Raw genomic sequence first — 21,722 nt, 5'->3', positions numbered from 1 at the left:
GGATGCTCCCCCGTACCAGTGCATTCGGCCCTGTCGCAGTGACCGCCACAGCTGCCCTCTGTAGTCTCGGGGAGCCGGGATGAGGAATTAGTTTCCAAACAATGGCCACCATCCATCCATTATGGCTTCCTGATGTCAGATGATATCAGGGTATTACCGGATGTTTCCATGCATCATTTACCACCGGACCCCACTGACAGATTTGTGGGCCTGCCACAAAAGGCCCATTAAACGACAGGAGTTTCATCATCATTTACCTACCCGCTCCAGTACATGCACAGCATGGTGGGGAGGGGGTGTGGGGGGTGTGACCAGAACAAATAGGGGGATATGTGTGGTTTACCACTGAATGCGTTATCATTATAGAGTAAGGATGGATTGAGACAGCGAAAATAGTTTTGAGTTGTGTGTCATTGACTGCTCTTCGATTGGTATGAATGGGTGTTGTCATGGCTACAGCATAATTGGGTAAGTTGGTTTATAAGAGTATGTCAGAGGAAGGAGAGAAAGGGGAAATAAGCACAATACTAAATACTTCTCTCAGGGTTTAGTGGCTAAATTGCAGCCACATGAGACGAAAGAAAAATACATGGAACCCCCCCATCTATAACTTCAAAACCCCAAAATGATTCAAAATAAAAACCACAACCCTGCAGACTTCTTATCTTAAACTTTAACCTCTGCACTGTTGGAAAAGGACCCCTAAGTCAGCATTCACCAAAGCCCCATATACCACCCACCACTGTGACCTGTATGCTCTCGTTGGCTGGCCCCAACTACATATCCGTCGCCAAACCCACTGGCTCCAGGTCATCTGTAAGTCTTTGCTAGGTAAAGCTCCGCCTTATCTCAGCTCTCTGGTCACCATAGCAACACCCACCCGTAGCATGCACTCCAGCAGGTATATTGCACTGGTCACCCCCAAAGCCAAAACTTCCTTTGGCTGCCTTTCCTTCCAGTTCTCTGCTGCCAATGACTGGGACGAATTGCAAAAATCAATGAAGCTGGAGACCTATATAGCCCTCACTAACTTTAAGCATCAGCTGTCAAATGAAATCAAATTTTATTTGTCACATACACATGGTTAGCAGATGTTAATGCGAGTGTAGCGAAATGCTTGTAGTTCTTCTCGACTGTATGTAATGAAACCTAAGATGACCTGGGGTACTAATGTAAGAAATAACACGTAAAAAAAACAAAAAACTGCATAGTTTCCTAGGAACGCGAAGCGAGGCGGCCATCTCTGTCTCTGTCTCTGTCAGAGCAGCTTACCGATCACTGTACCTGTACACAGCCAATCTGTAAATAGCACACCCAACTACCTCATCCCCATATTATTACTTACCCTCTTGCTCTTTTGCACCAAAGTATCTCTACTTGCACATCATCATCTGCATTTCTATCACTCCAGTGTTAATGCTAAATTGTAATTATTTTTGCCTCTAGGGCCTATTTATTGCCTTACCTCCCTACTCTTCTACATTTGCACACACTGTACATAGATTTTTCTGTTTCTTTTCTCTTGTGTTATTGACTGTACATTTGTTTATGTGTACCTCTGTTGTTGTTTTTGTCGCACTGCTTTGCTTTATCTTGGCCAGGTCGTGGTTGTAAATGAGATCTTGTTCTCAACTGGCCTACCTGGTTAAATAAATGTGAAATAAATAAAATAAAACATTTCACTGTCAGTCTACACCTGTTGTTTACGAAGCATGTGACGCACAAGATGTGATTTTATTTACGTAACATCGCTTCCTTGCAACACGCCACGACACCTGCTAATGTTTCGCCCTCCGAGAGAGCTGTGTGCGATGTATTTTGACGAGCGAACGTTCGCTTCCTTAGTATGTTGAGCCTGTACAACAACAGGTAACATGTAGTTCATGAAAAACAAATTCAACCAACGATGCCATGATAGAAGCATCAACAATTCAATCAGTTATTCACCACTGTCTTCTTTATGCAAGTGATATTATGACACAATTCAAACTTTGTCATAATCCCTTAGAGTATCTTGCCTACACTTGATTGAGGTGAATCCCAGTGGAGGTTTAAGTTTCAAGACAAGCAGAAAGCTGTGAACAGAGTTCAAATATTAACAATGTATAATTGAGTTTAACCTTACACTGACAGTCCCTATCCTGTGAGACGCTCACCCCCCCAAGCCTACTTCCCTTTTTGATCTCACCAATAGGAAATGTCATTAAAAGCAAATTTGTTTCAAAATAACGGGCCCATTCCTGAAACCGAGTGGAAGGTTCATCTAATTGTAACTACCGTAAAAGCCTGGGGAGAATAAAGGAGGACGACTAATTATGCAGGAAGGACTGCTTTGAAATGGAGCACACAGCTCTGTCGGAGGGCGAAACATTAGCAGGTATCGTGGCGTGTTGCAAGGAAGCGATGTTTACGTAAATAAAATCACATTTTATGCGTCACATGCTTCGTAAACAACAGGTGTAGACTGACAGTGAAATGCTGACGTGTACGGGTCCTTTTCTAACAGTTCAGAGTTGAAGATTAAGATGAGAAGTCTGCAGGGTTGTTTTTATTTTTTAAATGTATTTACTTTTTGTCATTTTGGGGGTTTGAAGTTATGGATTTCAGAGCATGTATGGCTGAATTTAACAATTGACCTCTAACGGTAGAAGTGATCACTATTGTGGTCTTGATGGGGGGAGGTTTCCATGTATTTTTCTTTCGCCTCATGTGGCTGCAATTTAGCCACTAAACCACGAGAGAAGTATTTAGTATTGTGCTTATTTCCCCTTTCTCTCCTTCCTCTGACATAATGTGTACTCTGCACCTGTGGAGGTTTGCTGGATGTGCTTAGTAGCCTGTGTACATTCCTTTTTAAACAAACCTCTTTAGGAATCCTTTAAAAACAATGTCTCCTCCAAGTGATGGAATCCCACAATTCCAAGGTTCTACAAAACCTAGTGAAGCTTGAAATAGGAACACTAAACTGACAAAGCAAAAATAAACCGGTCACTCAAGCCCGGCACAACAATCATATCTCCAAGGCCATTTTTGGTTTCTTTCTTCCCTCTACATGAGTCACAACAATGCGATACCAAGCAGCATGTTTTAGGCATTTAAAACTGCCGTGTAAGGTTAAGGATGACTCTCTCTGAGAATACAAAGTGAACACAAAGTTTCTATTCACATAGCCGCTGAACTTGAACCCTGCACCGTGATTGTTGCTCCCAGGTAAAATTAGGGAACCAACGGAGCACAACAGAATGTCCTTGTAGTGGTTGTGCGACGAGACTTTTCCAAAACACGAGTGTCCACCGACCCGTTTGTCCTTTTTGTAATCGCTTCGTGCAGAATACACAACTTTGCTCAAGGACATAGTCGAGCTTTCTTTGTTTTTCAGAACTCCTCTGCCTCTTATAGTAGTAGTCTGTTGGAACATATCCCTAACAATGTTGTTATTTAGAATAGCCAAACAGTGTGTTTCTTTCGAAAGCGTACTGGTTATCATGTAGCCCTTATTTTATTAGTATCACTCATCTGGTTTTAATTCTAGCCATAACTGCCTTCTCTCACACAATCTACTGTAGTGACTTTGTTGTCAGTATTTCCCTATAACAAGGGGAAAGGTCACAACCTTTGGAGGTATACTCTAAACGCGGACGTAAACTCTTTCCTTTTTATCATTTACGGAATGGTTGATAGAGTTTCAGGTTCATTCTATTCTCGTGAAGGGTTTTCAAATTCAACGCTCTTCTGCAAGAGAAAGACCCAATCACCGAGATTGTAGAATTGGAAACTTGGAGCATTTCTTTGACATGGCAAGAGCGTTAGGTCTACTTGCTGTTCGATAGAAATTCACGGCCGGAACTATACAGTAGATGTAGATTGAATATCTGCTATTGGAGTGTTGTTAGTATGACATGTGGTGAAGTCAAATGTATATGGTCATTGTAGCAATAGTCTCCTTGTGGTATTGTGCAACTTGAAAAGGCTCTTTTTTGAGGGTGTGTTCATTGGTGAACATTGTTGGTTTAAGGTCACGGTTGCCTGCTCCCTCTTCGAATAACACATCTCTGAAATAGGAAATAATTGGCCTGTATCATAAGAAATGGGAATGGTACTGTATCACACATACAAACTTAACAAGGTCCCAGGGAATTCAAAATAGCCACCCTGCATGATACCAATCATGGCCCGGTCTTTTATCATTATCCCAATTGGCCACTCTGCGCACCTTGCTCTAGTCAAAAGTAGTGCACCACGTAGGGAATAGGGTGCCATTTGAGGCAGAACCCTCAGCCCAAGAGAGGTCCATCACAATGCGTTTCAAGGGAAATTAAAACCGGCCTCGCCACACAAATGTTACTATGTGAATAGAGAGAGACTCGTCCCAAAATGGATGAATAAATGAAAAGTACCATGAATAAGTTAATGGAAAGATGTGCTCTGTGATTTAATGTCGATGTCCATATGGTCATTTCTGCAGGAGTCGTCGTTGTGCATGGTAGCACAGATGAATGTTTACGCATTACCGTCATTGCAGATGGCGACGTCTATGACACGGGGAAATGTTAAACGCCTATTTCTGCGTTCATTCACTTTTGACTGGCCTGTATAAGGAGAGTTGTTTGACACATTAGGGCTGATGAGAGTGTGTGTGGTGTGTTCACTTGGACGTGTTTGTGTGTAAGTGCGTACACCTTTTGATTAAATAGGATGCTTGTTAAGGCAATGGAGGCTCCATTGCAGTCCACAGAGACCTAGAGATCTTAAAAACACTCTTTTTGTGGGAGAGAATGGAGTCTTGATCCGTCTAAAGTATTCACACAAAACAAAAAGAAAACAAAAAACATGTATTTAATCAAATAGTGGGACATCTTTGTTTGCTGCTGAATGTCCTTGAATGTGTTTTACCACAGGGTATACCTCCGGGGGTCTCAGTAAGCTAATAGCCCCAGCTCAACAAATGTTGTTTCAGTGTGCTGCACTCACGTGTTTTGCTATAGTACTAGCCCATAACAGACAGGGGCATAGTGTTAAACTGTACCAAAGATCTTTTTTTTTTTTTTTTAAACTTTTTTTCTAAATTTTACAGCGAACCATCCTCCTCTGCCTCAATACACCAACCTCCACTCACTGCCTCACTTTAAAACAAATCTAGTCTACAGGCCGACACATGGTCTGTGGTGTTTTTGTAGCACTCTAACGAAGACCAATTACTTGAATCCTGCATTATCCACATTAATGTTAAAAATGGAATTATCATCCACCACACTTGTCACTTATGCTGCAGGTAACTATTAGAAAACCAAACGTCTGTTTCATGATTGCATTTGGAATGGATTGCTGCGTCACAGTGGCTAAGGGAACTAACCTCCATTCTCTAGAGAGCTAGGTTCCACTACGGTACCACCTCCAATTATCCTGGCTTCCACTAAGACAAAAGATAATGGCCACTGCGGCGTTAGAGAGTGGACTGTTTTTCCATTATAGAATCCCCCACTTTGTGTGCGTGTATTGTCTCATTGATTTGCCTGCCCACTCACTCTCCCACTGTTTGCTGGAGTGTTATGAGCCCTGACCTATCTCTCTTGGCCCCGGCTTCTTTGAGTCTGAGCCTAGACCACACATTCATAAGATGCTCATTGCTAAATACATTTTGGGCCCTTACTATGTGTGTGTGTGTGTTTGTGATAGTTAGGGGCGATGGTGTGTGTGTGTGTGAGCGCTTTCCTCAAGACCTCAGGGAAACCAGATAAGAGAGAATCAGGAGGCCCCCGAGTGGCGCAGCGGTCTAAGGCACTGCATCTCAGTGCTAGAAGCGTCACTACAGACCCTGGTTCAATTCCAGGCTGTATCACAACTGGACGTGATTGGGTGCACAATTTGCCCAGCCTCGTCCGTGTTAGGGTTTGACCGGGGTAGGCGGTCATTGTAAATAAGAATTTGATCTTAACTGACATGCCTAGATAAATAAAAGATAAATAAATAAATAATGTGTATCCGTGGGGAGACGAAGAAAAACAATGTCCTATACGTCACCATTGTCTTCCTCCACACCCAGAATTTCATACAGCTCCAATATTGTTATTGACTTGGTGCACACACACACACACACACACACACACACAAACCATAGCTGGAAATGGATGCCTGTGTGTCTTTGCCTAGCTGCAGGAGTCTGCCAGCTCCTCGGCAGAAAACTAGCCTACATATCCAAGCCACACCTGCCAGATCCAATTGATCCAGTTTGAACTATCGCCTCTTAAACTGACGGGACGGGGGGTGGTGGAAAAATGGAACACCTATTTTTGCAACCAGGCCTGAAATAAATTTGCCTCTTGAGATAAATTAACTGTGACTGAAATCTATTTTTTTCTCTCTTTCGCTATCCCTCTATCCTTATTCCATTTAGAATGCTATGTTATTTCTCACCTAATTCTACAGGAAAGACGGGGCTTTTTATTTGACTCTTTCTTCCCTCCTAATACAGAATCGTCTTCATCTGTGATTGTATTTATGGATACCACGACAACACGGACTACAACTCGACCGACGACGGTTTCCACGACGACCACATCAACAACCAGCACCACTACGACCACCAGGGTTTCGGCGACGACCCCCGTTGCCCAGCGACCGCGACCCACCTCGACTACCCTGCCGCCGCTATTTCCGCCAGCGGACGGCAATATCCCAGGGGGAAACACAAGGACGTCCCCGTCCTCCAAGCTCCCCAACGTCAGCGTTGACTACTGTAATCCCATGATCATGTCGGACGTGTCCTGGCCCAAGATGAGACAGGGACTGGTGGCGAGGCAACCATGCCCGACTGGAACAATAGGTAATGGGCTTGTTCTACATAAGTCTGTGGCTCCCGTGCGTCTGAAATTGAACATTCACTGGGCCCTGGTAAAAGTATGTCAACCAAAGGCCTACACTGTGGTAATAGCCAAATTTAGCTAATCGCTATCCTTGATACATTTCCTTACCAGTGCAACAAATATGTTGGTTTAAATGTCTGTATGTGTAACATATGTTGGTGTGAGTTCAAGCGATGTCTTAAAGCACTACGTAGTACATGCAATGTGCGTAATGTCTGAAGTATCACAAAAAAATAGATTGGTGATCACTGCAGGAATCGAACCAACAAGTTTCAAGTTTCAGTGTCGCGTGCAGCAAAATGCCGTTCTCGCAAGCTCCAAACCCAACAATGTAGTAGTCAATAGCAATGTAGTGCTAAAAATAACACAAGGTAGAACAAAAAAAAGCAGGAGAAATAAAAACAAGGAAGAAGAAGAACACGAGAAAATATTGAAATTGTACATAATGATGACCACTGACAGCCATGGCCCTCAGACGAACCAGAATCCTCCGCTCCTGAATTGGCCTCCCTGGGGAATGGAGCTGATCGGAAAAGGATGAGCTTAACCATTAATTCAAAACTTTCTCACAGGACCTGAATTTCTGAATTGAAGTCTTACAATTAACTCAACTAATCCCTTCAGTTTTCCAACCAAAATCTGTCGTCAAACACATTCTGGCGTTGCTTTTCTCAACTCTGTACGGCATATTGAAGTGTGATGGTTGACACGGCCGAATGTTATTTACAGGTTTGTTGTTTTGTTTGCATGCATTCGCCCCTCCCCCCTCGCCTAATGAGAGACTCGCTGAGAGAGGAGAGCTAAAGATAGCCACACATATGGAACCACGAGGCGGAATCCTCCCCTCCGCTTCCTCACTCCCAGGAAACAATTAGCCTAATTAATTAACACTAAACACAGTTGTGTGTGTGCTCTTTAACGAGGGCCAGGCACTTTGTGTTCATGAGGTGCCACTTCACTCGTTTCTTTCTCTACTCCTTTGTCACAGATCAAAAGGAATGGATACCAACATATTAAGATCCAGAATACTATGACATTCTAGACAGTTCTGTGCTTCCAACTTTATGGCAACAGTTTGGGGAAAGCCCTTTCCTGTGTGACGATGCCCCCGTGCACAAAGCAAGTTCCACACAGAAATGCTTTGTCAAGATCGGGTTGCAAGAACTTGACTGGCCTCCACAAAGCCCTGACCTCAGCCCAGTCGAACAACTTTGGGATGAATTGAAACGCGGACTGCGAGCCAGGCCTAATTGCCCAACATAAGTGCCCGACCTCACTAATGCTCTTGCGGCTTAATGGAAGCAAGTCCCTACTGCAATATTCCAACATTTAGTGGAAAGCCTTCCCAGAAGAGTGGAGGCTGTTATAGCAGCAATGTTCCATCATCTAGTGGAAAGCCTTCCCAGAAGAGTGGAGGCTGTTATAGCAGCAATGTTCCAACATCTAGTGGAAAGCCTTCCTAAAAGATTGGAGGATGTTATAGCAGCAAAGGGGGACCAACTCCATATTAATGCCCATGATTTTGGAATGAGATGTTTGACGAGCAGGTGTCCACATACTTCTGGTCATGCAGTGAAACCAAAAGTAGAGCGTGATACCAAGGACAGATGGAATAGATTATTGTAAAAGTTGCCATTAGAAACAGTATCAATATTTTTGAAGTTTTGCGTTGTGCCTTGGCCCATACTCATAAAGTCAAAGTGCTGATATAGGGTCATTTTTGCTGTTTAGATCATAATGAATAAGATTGTATGGACAAGGGGGTACCTGATCCTAGATCAACACTTTTGAATACGAGCACAGAAATGTTACAACCAGGGGTGGGGACCGTTTTGTCTCTCGCCGCCTTCTCCTCGTTTAACTGGCGACACCATGCCGACGATGGCCGGTGTACAGCAAGATGAGGGACACACAACCACCAACGCTCTGCGTGTCTCTCTTTAAAGCCCACCACACTTCAGACCACTTTTCCGACGCGTGGACGGCTTCCTCAAATCCCTACCACCTCTCTCTCCATTATTTTCTCTCTCCCCTCTCTCTCCATCTTTTTTTCTCACTCACTCTATCAATCATCCTCACTCCACCTTTCTCCCATACTCCCCCCTCAGGTGGAGGTCTATCTGATAAACCCATCAAACGTAATGCAGTCCAAGAAGGACTAGAAGGAAATGATGTGTCAGTCAAAGTTTAAATCAGTTAATGTTATCAGTCTGTCTCCTCCTCCTCTAGCCCATAGACGTGTACAAATCGAAGACTGGCATTTTTCCTTGACAGAGTCCTGAAGTTAATAGTTTATAAAAATACACAGATTGAATATAAACACTATGAACGCCATAGCCCACATTTGGAACCCAATTTCCTCTCTCTCTGTATCCCTTTACCATAACTTGCATCCCAAATGGCACCCTATTCCCTTTATAGTGCATTACTATAGAGGGAATAGCACCCTAAAGGGAATGGCACCCTAATCCCGTCCCATAGGATTCTTGTTAAAAGTAGTGCACTATGTAAGGAATAGGGTGCCATTTGGAACTGCTGTGTACTGTTTTAGGCTGGCTGATAGTGTTGTTGATTAGATGATAAAGACACAATCCCAGTTTATACACAGAGTAAGTAGAAGCTCTGGTGGGGGCGCAGTCCCATTTTTGGCCTGGTTTCAGAGGCCTTGTGTGGCCCAAAAGACACACACACACACACACACACACACGTCACTCCACATCCCCGTCAGTAGCAGTCCTCTCCCTCAGGCACCCTTAATTGACCTTTCGTAACGAACTCCAGGATATCTGACTTAATTGGAACACAGTTTGGTGTATTTTTTTGCACTGAGTTCAACCGTCTCACCCGTTTAACACATAAAGAGGTGCTTCAACTCTTAATTACTAGAAACACACACGATCCAGGATACCTCTGTGGGCCCTGAAGTGCTACCACAAAACAATTAGGACTTCATTTAACATGCGGATATGAAACCAGTAGATTCTCTTCCTTTGTCATATCCCAATTATATTTATTTGTTGTATGATGTTATTAAAGTGGAACTGACAGCATTTTAGAAACATGAAATCTTATTCAAATCGGGTTCATATACATCCCCAGGAAGAATGTGACAGTTTATTTGTTGAAACATTTTTCTGTCGAGCGAGCGCGTACATATGGTCATTTTCACGTTTTCATACATTCGTAGAATGTTTGGGAATGACAGAGGAAGGCACCGGTGAACATTCTATAGCAATACAGAGGGGGAAAGCAGCTGTGCTAGACACTGCAGTAAATAAAACCCCATCAAAACATCTGTCTTGTCCAGGACTGGAGTCTACACACATTGAACTTTGAACTGGGTGTTTACAGGCAGTAGCGTGACTTTAGATTATTAGAACGCCTTCGCCAAAAGCCACATAATGCACCTGAATGGATTTCTGTAAATATGTAAATACCACGGGAGTCCTCTTACATTTGTCAACTTAACAGTTCTATTGATCATGAAAGCATCTCTCTCTCTGTTCCCTATGCACATCATCAACAACAAGATAAACGACTGTTAGCCAGAGCGAGATGAGCTCAAATCTGACGAGGGAACAGTAGATAAACCTTCTCAGCTTAAAGTTGGCCATCAACATTTCACTGACAAAAGGATAGAGAATAGTAGCCTGCTCGCCCTTCTGCATCTTGCCTGCCAAAGCATGCATGTCCCAACCCACATTTTGATGACTGATTTGGAACATTTGACCGATGCCAAATACATTTCATTGACAACTCCGAGATATGCTAACTGTGGATACGAGTCGTTCAAGTTCAGCATAGCTAGCTAGCAAAGTAATTACTGTAATTTCTTGCAAACTAACCAGATGACCCCTGCAACTCTAGCTGTAGCCACAGAAAAACAATATGGGGGGGGGTCGGCCACTCACCCATCGTCCAATGACAACATCCTCCCAGTACATTAGGCTCTGTGTTTATCTTGCTAAATAAATAGCTACCTAAGTAGATAAGCTAGCCTATTAGCCATGCCATGACTGACTTGTGATCATTGCCCTTGCTAGTTTGATTGCATTGACATTCCCAGCCTTAGTTACATTTGTCCGTTTTTGACTCAAAATATTGAGTCATTGAAACTGAATCAGTGCATCCCGAATGGAGACAGCAAACAATGTACCAGGCCAGCTGTAATTTACAACCTGATGCCAATATTTGTTGGATGACCAACAATGACGAGACAGCCTACCGGGAGGAGGTGAGGGCCCTGGGAAAGTGGTTCCAGGAAAAGAACCTCTCACTCAATGTCAACAAAACAAAGGGGCTGATCGTGGAGGGAGCACGCCCCTGTCCACATCGACGGGACTGCAGTGGAGAAGATGGAAAGCTAAAGTTCCTCGGCGTACACATCACTAACATTCTGAAAAGGTCCACCCACACAGACAGTGTGCTGAAGAAGGTGCAACAGCGCCTCTTCAACCTCAGGAGGCTGAAGAAAATTGAAGATCTGGTACAACGCTGTTCAGAACAGCGCAAACTAACCAGAATAGAAAGAGTGGGAGGCCCCGGTGCACAACTGAGCAAGAGGACAAGTACATTAGTGTGTCTAGTTTGAGAAACAGACGACTCACAAGTCCTCAGCTGGCAGCTTCGTTAAATAGAACCTGCAAAACACCAGTCTCAATGTCAAGAGTGAAGAAGCGCCTCCGGGTGCTGGCCTTCTAGGCAGAGTTCCTCTGTCCAGTGTCTGTGTTGCTTTGCCCATCTTAATCTTTTCTTTATATTGGCCAGTCTGAGAAATGGCTTTTTCTTTGCAACTCTGCCTCGAAGGCCAGCATCCCAGAGTCGCCTCTTCACTGTTGACATTGAGCCTTTTAAAATGATAAACTTGGATTAGCTAACACAACGTGCCATTGGAACACAGGAGTGATGGTTGCTGATAATGGGGCCTCTGTACTCTTATGTGGATATCCCATTAAAAATCAGCCGTTTCCAGCTGCAATAGTCATTTACACTGTATTTCTGATCAATTTGATGTTAATTTAATGGAGAAAAAGGGTGCTTTTCTTTCAAAAACGAGAACATTTCTAAGTGACCCCAAACTTTTGAATGGTAGTGTACATGTTTCTTAATTCCATTCTTTTACTTTTAGATTTGTGTGCATTGTTGTGAATTGTTAGATACTACTGCACTGTTGGAGCTAGGAACAGGAGCATTTCGCTACACCAGCAATGACATCTCCTAAATATGTGTGTGCGTCCAATAGAATGTTATTTTATTGTTGAACTATATTAGTCATGCGTTGAATGACACCCGTCTATTCTGCCAACAATGCCTTAGTCTACGTCATAGCAATTATCTCCAAACAGAACCTCTTTTCTAAACGTTTTATAAAGTTGCTTTTGTAGCACAAGCTGGAAATTGAATCTATTTTTTACTGATGTTATGCTTGTCTGTTTCGTGTCTGCAAAGTAGTTTAAAACGCTGTCAGTTCCACTTTAAGGGCAATCGGTTTTAAGGTACGTGGTAGTTTCATTCGGATATGAGTAATAGTGACGTGCTGTATATGTTCACACAGACAAACACCGACAGATTGTATGAGGACGAGAAAAAAAAGAAGTTATTTATAATAAGGCGAGATTAAGTTGTTTGGAAGCACGTGTCTCACCGTTAGCAGCGATAGCTTTTTAGATATGAATCCTTGTGGTTTTGCTCTATTGCCTCTAACTCTGAGTCTTGTTTTCTTTCACAGGCGTGGCCATGTATCTGTGTATGGGGCCCGAAGGATACTGGGACCCTCAAGGGCCCAACCTTAGCAACTGTACATCCCCGTGGGTCAATGTAATCACCCAGAAGGTAAGGGGGCCCCCCAAGGGGACCAACTCATAGACACACACTCACACACACACACACACTCACACACACACACACACACACACACACACACACACACACACACACACACACTTCACGCTTGGCAATTCACACTTGTTCACTTTGCAACAATGGAAACCCCTGAGACTAAGGGAATACTATGCCCATCCTCTACGATCATTGTGCTCCACGGGTTTCCTTTGTCTCTGCTCAGAAGAACGTAATTGGTCAATTAATGTCAAATCTTCCACTCGCTCCAGGTAAAGGGGAATAGCAGTCACCACTGTTGTAACCAGAGGTCTTAGAGTACTGTCCTACCTACTGCGTCGAGTTCACAACGGTGGCCAAATACACCCACTACACAATTATGACCCTACCCCCCAATTCTTCCATTTTCTTTAGCCCCAGAGGGGGTGTCTCTCATTCCCCTTCTGTGTTTAAATCTGTAATTGAATCTCTGAGACAGAGGAGATGGCTATTGGGACTGTAGCGGTACCAGTAGCAGTAGCAGCTCTCTCCCTGTTTATGAATTGCATCAGATGTCAAAATGCACTCGCTGAAACTCGCAGGAGCCCGAGGCATGCCAGCAATAACACTTATGATCCACTCCAGACTGGCAAAAGCCCGTTAACCAAACAGCACTTTGTGGTTCTGGATGGAGAACGGGTGGTTGAAAAAAACCAAAAAAACTAGTGTGAGGTAGAGAGATCAGGTGGATTCTTTTGTTGTTGCAACGTTTATCTTTTTCGAGTGCAATAAATGTCAACCGTGGGCTGATGTTTTGGTTATTAACTACAGCTCAGTGCCATTCTGTTTAAATCGATATGGAGATGATACCACTTTATCTTCTCCTTTACCATAGTGTCACTATTTCCTGACTCAAACTCATAGTCCGTTTATAGTGCACATCCTAACTTTCTCACACGCAAAGCAGCACAACGCTTGACATAGTCTCGCCCCTTGTGGGAGTGACTATTGGAAAATGGGTGCATTTAATTTATTATTATTATTATTTACAAAAGTGTTATTCATCTTTATTACGCACATTAGGCATGAGCGATGTGCCTGTCATGCCTCGTTGTCACCGGGGAATTTAAATGAAGATCAACCTATCAGGCATCCCAGAATTCAGTCTGCCCCTTATTTTCACGTCACTGTCCCTGGTTCTTCTCATTAACAGGAAGACTCAGAGAGGGAGACAAGTGAAAGGGTGACTATGAGTGAAGTAGGGAGAGGCTGGAAGAGAGATGGAGAGAGCGAGGAGGAGAGAGCGAGGGGGAGAGGGAGAGAGACCAGGATTGAGAGGGACATTGACAGACGTAACTTTTTCTTACTGTGGCCGTAACTCTTTTCATTAAGAGAAAGAGGCTTCTCTACTCTCCACACACTGTCCACACAGGAAGAGGGTTCTCTACTCTCCACACACTGTCCACACAGGAAGAGGGTTCTCTACTCTCCACACACTGTCCACACAGGAAGAGGGTTCTCTACTCTCCACACACTGTCCACACAGGAAGAGGGTTCTCTACTCTCCACACACTGTCCACACAGGAAGAGGCTTCTCTACTCTCCACACACTGTCCACACAGGAAGAGGGTTCTCTACTCTCCACACACTGTCCACACAGGAAGAGGGTTCTCTACTCTCCACACACTGTCCACACAGGAAGAGGCTTCTCTACTCTCCACACACTGTCCACACAGGAAGAGGCTTCTCTACTCTCCACACACTGTCCACACAGGAAGAGGCTTCTCTACTCTCCACACACTGTCCACACAGGAAGAGGCTTCTCTACTCTCCACACACTGTCCACACAGGAAGAGGCTTCTCTACTCTCCACACACTGTCCACACAGGAAGAGGCTTCTCTACTCTCCACACACTGTCCACACAGGAAGAGGCTTCTCTACTCTCCACACACTGTCCACACAGGAAGAGGCTTCTCTACTCTCCACACACTGTCCACACAGGAAGAGGCTTCTCTACTCTCCACACACTGTCCACACAGGAAGAGGGTTCTCTACTCTCCACACACTGTCCACACAGGAAGAGGGTTCTCTACTCTCCACACACTGTCCACACAGGAAGAGGCTTCTCTACTCTCCACACACTGTCCACACAGGAAGAGGCTTCTCTACTCTCCACACACTGTCCACACAGGAAGAGGGTTCTCTACTCTCCACACACTGTCCACACAGGAAGAGGGTTCTCTACTCTCCACACACTGTCCACACAGGAAGAGGGTTCTCTACTCTCCACACACTGTCCACACAGGAAGAGGCTTTTCGAAGAAAGGCCAATTAAGCCGGGTGTAATTGGTTCTGCTAATAAACACAGGGGCAGGGATTGCAAGCGATGGCCAAGTAAGTCATGTGAGGCCCTGTGCCGCGGACACCGTAGTCTCCCCCTAATGTGTTGGAGGTCGCCGGGACGAAGGCCTCATCGCGCCGCATTCACATTTTGGGGGTTTGCGTCGCACATGGCACCCTATTCCTTTAATAGTGCACTACTTTTAACCACAGCCCTTTGAGCCTTGGTCAAAAGTAGTGCACGATATAGGGAGTAGGTTGCCATTTGGGGCGCAATTCCAGACTTAGAATCCAGCAGCGGTTCTGTATGAAATATCAGAGGAAAGGAGTGGATCGAACGAGAACCCAGCGGACTACAAACAGATGTCTGACTTCCACGGATGCCTCGGGCAGGGTTAGACTCCTAAACATAGCCCAAATGCTACGTCCCTTGGTATTCACTGAACCCGAGGCTAATCAAATGTGCACAAAGCTATTAGCATTCCAAAAAGGGAGGACATTAGTAAGAATAGCGGCATGAATACAAATCATACAAATAAATGATCCAAATATGCCGCCGGTACTGTAAAGTGCTCCAAATCAGATCCAACCTCGCCTCTTCAATTTCCCTGTCCAATTGAATATATCCGGAAGTTTTATTTCTGAGGGCTGTGTTTTAGCATTCTGACCCTGGGATCAGTCTGAGTTGATGTTGTTTTCGGAATGGTAGCCCAGTGATCTGCATGTGAAAACATGACCCATTTGATGAATAGAACAGGTGCTTTTTCAAGGCCCTTTTCAATTGGATGGCCGGGTAGTAGAAACAAAGAGAGCTACAGTACACACAAGTCCGTTTTTATCCTTCATAATCCAATTCAAGATAAATGAAAAGCCTAGAAACGAGACTCCTTTACATCATTAGGCCTCTCTGCTTGGCGGAGTTATACATTGTAATTGAAAAGCCAAGAGACAAGAAACTCCCAAACTACAAAGCGGTTGTTAGTTTGTGGGCAAATGGAGACTCTTCATTAGCAAATTAACAGACTCATCCGTGGCTGAAGAGGATTTTTATTGAATTGTTTCGCCGGTAAATAAAAATAGGTACACTCTCCAACTAAGTGGTGTACACATAGGCAGTACACCACTTAGAGTTCACCCTAAGGGTTCGTGGTTGTGCTTTGAAAATATTACTTTTCTTCCTCCAAGTCTAAAGATGGAGCTGCTACACACAATACAATGAGAGAGAGGGGCGTGAGAGAGAGAGAGGCGTGAGAGAGAGAGAGGCGTGAGAGAGAGAGAGGCGTGAGAGAGAGAGAGGCGTGAGAGAGAGAGGCGTGAGAGAGAGAGGCGTGAGAGAGAGAGGCGTGAGAGAGAGTGGCGTGAGAGAGAGAGTGGCGTGAGAGAGAGAGTGGCGTGAGAGAGAGAGTGGTGTGAGAGAGAGAGTGGCGTGAGAGAGAGAGAGTGAGAGAGAGAGCGTGAGAGAGAGAGTGGCGTGAGAGAGAGAGTGGCGTGAGAGAGAGAGTGGCGTGAGAGAGAGTGGCGTGAGAGAGAGAGTGGCGTGAGAGAGAGATACGTGAGAGAGAGAGGCGAGAGAGAGAGGCGAGAGAGAGGCGTGAGAGAGAGAGAGAGAGAGAGAGGCGTGAGAGAGAGAGGCGTGAGAGAGAGAGGCGTGAGAGAGAGGCGTGAGAGAGAGAGGCGTGAGAGAGAGTGGCGTGAGAGAGAGTGGCGTGAGAGAGAGTGGCGTGAGAGAGAGTGGCGTGAGAGAGAGAAAGAGAGAGAGATACGAGAGAGAGAGAGAGATACGTGAGAGAGAGAGAGAGAGGCGTGAGAGAGAGGCGTGAGAGAGAGAGAGAGGCGTGAGAGAGAGAGAGAGAGGCGCGCGAGAGAGAGAGAGGCGCGCGAGAGAGAGAGGGGAGGCGTCAGGGAGAGGCGCGAGAGAGAGAGGCGTGAGAGAGAGCATGAGAGAGAGGCGCGCGAATGAGAGGCGCGCGAGAGAGAGGCGCGCGAGAGAGAGGCGCACGAGAGAGAGGCGCGCGAGAGAGAGGCGCGCGAGAGAGAGAGGCGCGCGAGAGAGAGGGGCGAGTTAGGGAGAGAGGAGAGGGAGAAAGAGTGACGCCTGTGAGAGAGTGGGGCGCGCAAGAGGGGGAGAGAGGGGAGAGGGAGAAAGAGGCGTGAGGGGGAGAGAGGCGTGAGGGAGAAAGAGGCGTGAGGGAGAGAGGCGTGAGAGAGAGTGGCGTGAGAGAGAGGCGTGAGAGAGAGAGGCGTGAGAGAGAGGCGTGAGAGAGAGAGCGTGAGAGAGAGAGAGAGAGCGTGAGAGAGAGAGAGAGAGAGGCGTGAGAGAGAGAGGCGTGAGAGAGAGAGGCGTGAGAGAGAGAGGCGTGAGAGAGAGAGGCGGCGAGAGAGAGGCGTGAGAGAGAGTGGCGTGAGAGAGAGTGGCGTGAGAGAGAGTGGCGTGAGAGAGAGTGGCGTGAGAGAGATACGTGAGAGAGAGAGAGAGAGAGAGAGAGAGATACGTGAGAGAGAGAGAGAGAGGCGTGAGAGAGAGAGGCGTGAGAGAGAGAGGCGTGAGAGAGAGAGAGAGGCGTGAGAGAGAGAGAGAGAGAGAGCGCGCGAGAGAGAGAGGCGCGCGAGAGAGAGAGGGGAGGCGTCAGGGAGAGGCGCGAGAGAGAGAGGCGTGAGAGAGAGCATGAGAGAGAGGCGCGCGAAAGAGAGGCGCGCGAGAGAGAGGGACGAGTTAGGGAGAGAGGCGCGGGAGAGGGAGAAAGAGTGACGCCTGTGAGAGAGTGGGGCGCGCAAGAGGGGGAGAGAGGGGAGAGGGAGAAAGAGGCGTGAGGGGGAGAGAGGCGTGAGGGAGAAAGAGGCGTGAGGGAGAAAGAGGCGTGAGGGAGAAAGAGGCGTGAGGGAGAAAGAGGCGTAAGGGAGAAAGAGGCGTGAGGGGTGAAAGAGGCGTGAGAGAGAGGCGTGAGGCGTGAGAGAGAGAGAGGCGTGAGAGAGAGAGTGGTGTGAGAGAGAGAGCGGTGTGAGAGAGAGAGTGGCGTGAGAGAGAGAGTGGCGTGAGAGAGAGAGTGGCGTGAGAGAGAGAGTGGCGTGAGAGAGAGAGTGGCGTGAGAGAGAGAGTGGCGTGAGAGAGAGATACGTGAGAGAGAGAGGCGTGAGAGAGAGAGAGGCGAGAGAGAGAGAGATAGAGGCGTGAGAGAGAGAGAGAGAGAGGCGCGTGAGAGAGAGAGGCGTGAGAGAGAGAGGCGTGAGAGAGAGAGGCGTGAGAGAGAGAGGCGTGAGAGAGAGTGGCGTGAGAGAGAGTGGCGTGAGAGAGAGAAAGAGAGAGAGATACGTGAGAGAGAGAGAGAGAGAGAGATACGTGAGAGAGAGAGAGAGAGGCGTGAGAGAGAGAGGCGTGAGAGAGAGAGAGAGGCGGAGAGAGAGAGAGAGAGAGGCGCGCGAGAGAGAGAGAGGCGCGAGAGAGAGAGGGGGAGGCGTCAGGGAGAGGCGAGAGAGAGAGGCGTGAGAGAGAGCATGAGAGAGAGCGCGCGAAAGAGAGGCGCGCGAGAGAGAGCGCGAGAGAGGCGCGCGAGAGAGAGGCGCGAGAGAGGCGCGCGAGAGAGAGGCGCGAGAGAGAGGGGCGAGTTAGGGAGAGAGGCGCGGGAGAGGGAGAAAGAGTGACGCCTGTGAGAGAGTGGGGCGCGCAAGAGGGGGAGAGAGGGGAGAGGGAGAAAGAGGCGTGAGGGGGAGAGAGGCGTGAGGGAGAAAGAGGCGTGAGGGAGAGAGGCGTGAGAGAGAGTGGCGTGAGAGAGAGTGGCGTGAGAGAGAGAGGCGTGAGAGAGAGAGGCGTGAGAGAGAGAGATAGAGGCGTGAGAGAGAGAGATAGAGGCGTGAGAGAGAGAGAGAGAGAGGCGTGAGAGAGAGAGGCGTGAGAGAGAGAGGCGGAGAGAGAGAGGCGTGAGAGAGTGGCGTGAGAGAGAGTGGCGTGAGAGAGAGTGGCGTGAGAGAGAGAAAGAGAGAGAGATACGTGAGAGAGAGAGATACGTGAGAGAGAGAGAGAGAGGCGTGAGAGAGAGAGGCGTGAGAGAGAGAGGCGTGAGAGAGAGAGAGAGAGAGGCGCGCGAGAGAGAGAGAGAGGCGCGCGAGAGAGAGAGAGGCGCGCGAGAGAGAGGGGAGGCGTCAGGGAGAGGCGCGAGAGAGAGGCGTGAGAGAGAGGCGCGCGAAAGAGAGGCGCGCGAAAGAGAGGCGCGCGAGAGAGAGGCGCGCGAGAGAGAGGCGCGCGAGAGAGAGGCGCGCGAGAGAGAGAGGCGCGCGAGAGAGAGGGACGAGTTAGGGAGAGAGGCGCGGGAGAGGGAGAAAGAGTGACGCCTGTGAGAGAGTGGGGCGCGCAAGAGGGGGAGAGAGGGGAGAGGGAGAAAGAGGCGTGAGGGGGAGAGAGGCGTGAGGGAGAAAGAGGCGTGAGGGAGAAAGAGGCGTGAGGGAGAAAGAGGCGTAAGGGAGAAAGAGGCGTGAGGGGTGAAAGAGGCGTGAGAGAGAGGCGTGAGGCGGAGAGAGAGAGAGGGCGTGAGAGAGAGAGAGAGCGTGGGTGGGAGGGGCATGCGAGTGGGGGGGAGAGGGGCATGCGAGTGGGAGGGAGGGGCATGCGAGTGGGGGGAGGGGCATGTGAGTGGGGGGGGATGCGAGTGGGGGGCATGCGAGTGGGAGGGAGGGGCATGAGAGAGGGGCATGAGGAGCTTGCACGAGAGTGAGGGAGGGGCATGCGAGAGGGAGGAGGGGCATGCGAGAGGGAGGGAGGGGCATGCGAGAGAGAGAGAGCACGGGAGAGGGAGAGAGAGAGAGGCACAGGAGAGAGAGAGAGAGAGAGAGGCACGGGGGAGAGGGAGAGAGAGGCACGGGGAGAGGGAGAGAGAGGCACAGGGAGAGAGAGAGGCACGGGAGAGAGAGAGAGGGGCAGGCAGGGGAGAGAGAGAGAGGGAGGCACGGGAGAGAGAGAGAGAGAGGCACGGGAGAGAGAGAGAGATGCATGGGAGAGAGAGAGAGAGCACGGGAGAGAGAGAGAGAGAGAGAGAGAGAGAGAGAGAGAGAGAGAGAGAGAGAGAGAGAGAGAGAGAGAGAGGCACGGGAGAGAGAGAGAGAAACAGGAGAGAGAGGAACGGGAGAGAGAGACACGGGAGAGAGATCGGGGGAGAGAGAGGCGTGAGATGGGGGAGAGGGGTTGGGGGAGAGAGGCGTGAGATGGGGGAGAGGGGTTGGGGGAGAGAGGCGTGAGATTGGGGGAGAGAGGGGCGTGAGATGGGGGGAGAGGGGCGTGAGATGAGGGAGAGAGGGGCGTGAGATGGGGGAGAGGGGCGTGAGATGGGGGAGAGCGGCATGAGAGAGGGAGTGAGGGAGAGAGGGGCGGAAGGAGAGATGGGGGAGGGAGAGAGGCATAGCCTTGCTATTGAGAAAGGCCACCGTAGGCAGACCTGGCTCCAAGAGAAGACAGGCTATGTGCTCACTGCCCACAAAATGAGGTGGAAACTGAGCTGCACTTCCTAACCTCCTGCCAAATGTATGACCATATTAGAGACACATATTTCCCTCAGATTACACAGACCCACAAAAAATTGGAAAACAAATCCAATGTTGTTAAACTCCCATTTCTACTGGAACTTTTGTGAGTGTAGCATTTACTTTTACTTTATTGTTTATTTCACTTTTGTTTATTATCTACTTCACTTGCTTTGGCAATGTTAACATGTGTTTCCCATGTCAATAAAACCCTTGAATTGAGAGAGGGGCATGCGAGTGGGAGGGAGGGGCATGCGAGTGGGAGGGAGGGGCATGCGAGTGGGAGGGAGGGGCATGCGAGTGGGAGGGAGGGGCATGCGAGTGGGAGGGAGTGGCATGCGAGTGGGAGGGAGTGGCATGCAAGTGGGGGGGAGTGGCATGCGAGTGGGAGGGAGGGGCATGCGAGTGGGAGGGAGGGGCATGAGAGTGGGAGGGAGGGGCATGAGAGTGGGAGGGAGGGGCATGAGAGTGGGAGGGAGGGGCATGCGAGTGGGGAGGGAGGGGCATGCATGGTGGGGGGAGGGGCATGCGAGTGGGGGAGGGGCATGCGAGTGGGTGGGAGGGGCATGCGAGTGGGGGGAGGGGCATGCGAGTGGGAGGGAGGGGCATGCGAGTGGGGGGAGGGGCATGCGAGTGGGGGGAGGGGCATGTGAGGGGGGGGAGGGGCATGCGAGTGGGAGGGAGGGAGGGGCATGAGAGAGGGGCATGAGAGAGGGGCATGAGGAGCATGCGAGAGTGAGGGAGGGGCATGCGAGAGGGAGGGAGGGGCATGCGAGAGGGAGGGAGGGGCATGCGAGAGGGAGGGAGGGGCATGCGAGAGGGAGGGAGGGGCATGCGAGAGAGAGAGGCACGGGAGAGGGAGAGAGAGAGAGGCACAGGAGAGAGAGAGAGAGCACAGGGAGAGAGAGGCACGGGAGAGAGAGAGAGGGAGGCAGGGGAGAGAGAGAGAGGGAGGCACGGGAGAGAGAGAGAGAGAGAGGCACGGGAGAGAGAGATGCATGGGAGAGAGAGAGAGGCACGGGGAGAGAGAGAGAGAGAGAGAGAGAGGCACGGGGAGAGGGAGAGAGAGGCACAGGGAGAGAGAGAGGCACGGGAGAGAGAGAGAGGGAGGCAGGGAGAGAGAGAGAGGAGGCACAGGAGAGAGAGAGAGAGGCACAGGGAGAGAGAGAGGCACGGGAGAGAGAGAGAGGGAG

At 48.4% G+C, this 21,722-nt stretch overlaps 1 protein-coding gene across 4 annotated transcripts in view; it reads left to right on the top strand.

The window, feature by feature from the left end:
* LOC112259967 (adhesion G protein-coupled receptor L3) overlaps positions 1 to 21,722 on the top strand; it is a 342,605-nt gene that overhangs the window by 223,710 nt on the left and 97,173 nt on the right. For all 4 annotated transcript variants that reach the window (XM_042328358.1, XM_042328359.1, XM_024434684.2 and 1 more), the window contains 2 exons: positions 6,473 to 6,823; positions 12,592 to 12,695. In XM_042328358.1, coding sequence (XP_042184292.1) covers positions 6,473 to 6,823; positions 12,592 to 12,695 — 455 coding nt within the window. The remainder of the gene's footprint in view (positions 1 to 6,472; positions 6,824 to 12,591; positions 12,696 to 21,722) is intronic.

Source organism: Oncorhynchus tshawytscha, linkage group LG10 (genome assembly GCF_018296145.1).
Source record: "Oncorhynchus tshawytscha isolate Ot180627B linkage group LG10, Otsh_v2.0, whole genome shotgun sequence".
Classification (NCBI taxonomy): Eukaryota; Metazoa; Chordata; class Actinopteri; order Salmoniformes; family Salmonidae; genus Oncorhynchus; species Oncorhynchus tshawytscha.
Note: the sequence above shows the minus strand (reverse complement) of the source record. Positions and strands in the feature narration are given on the sequence as shown.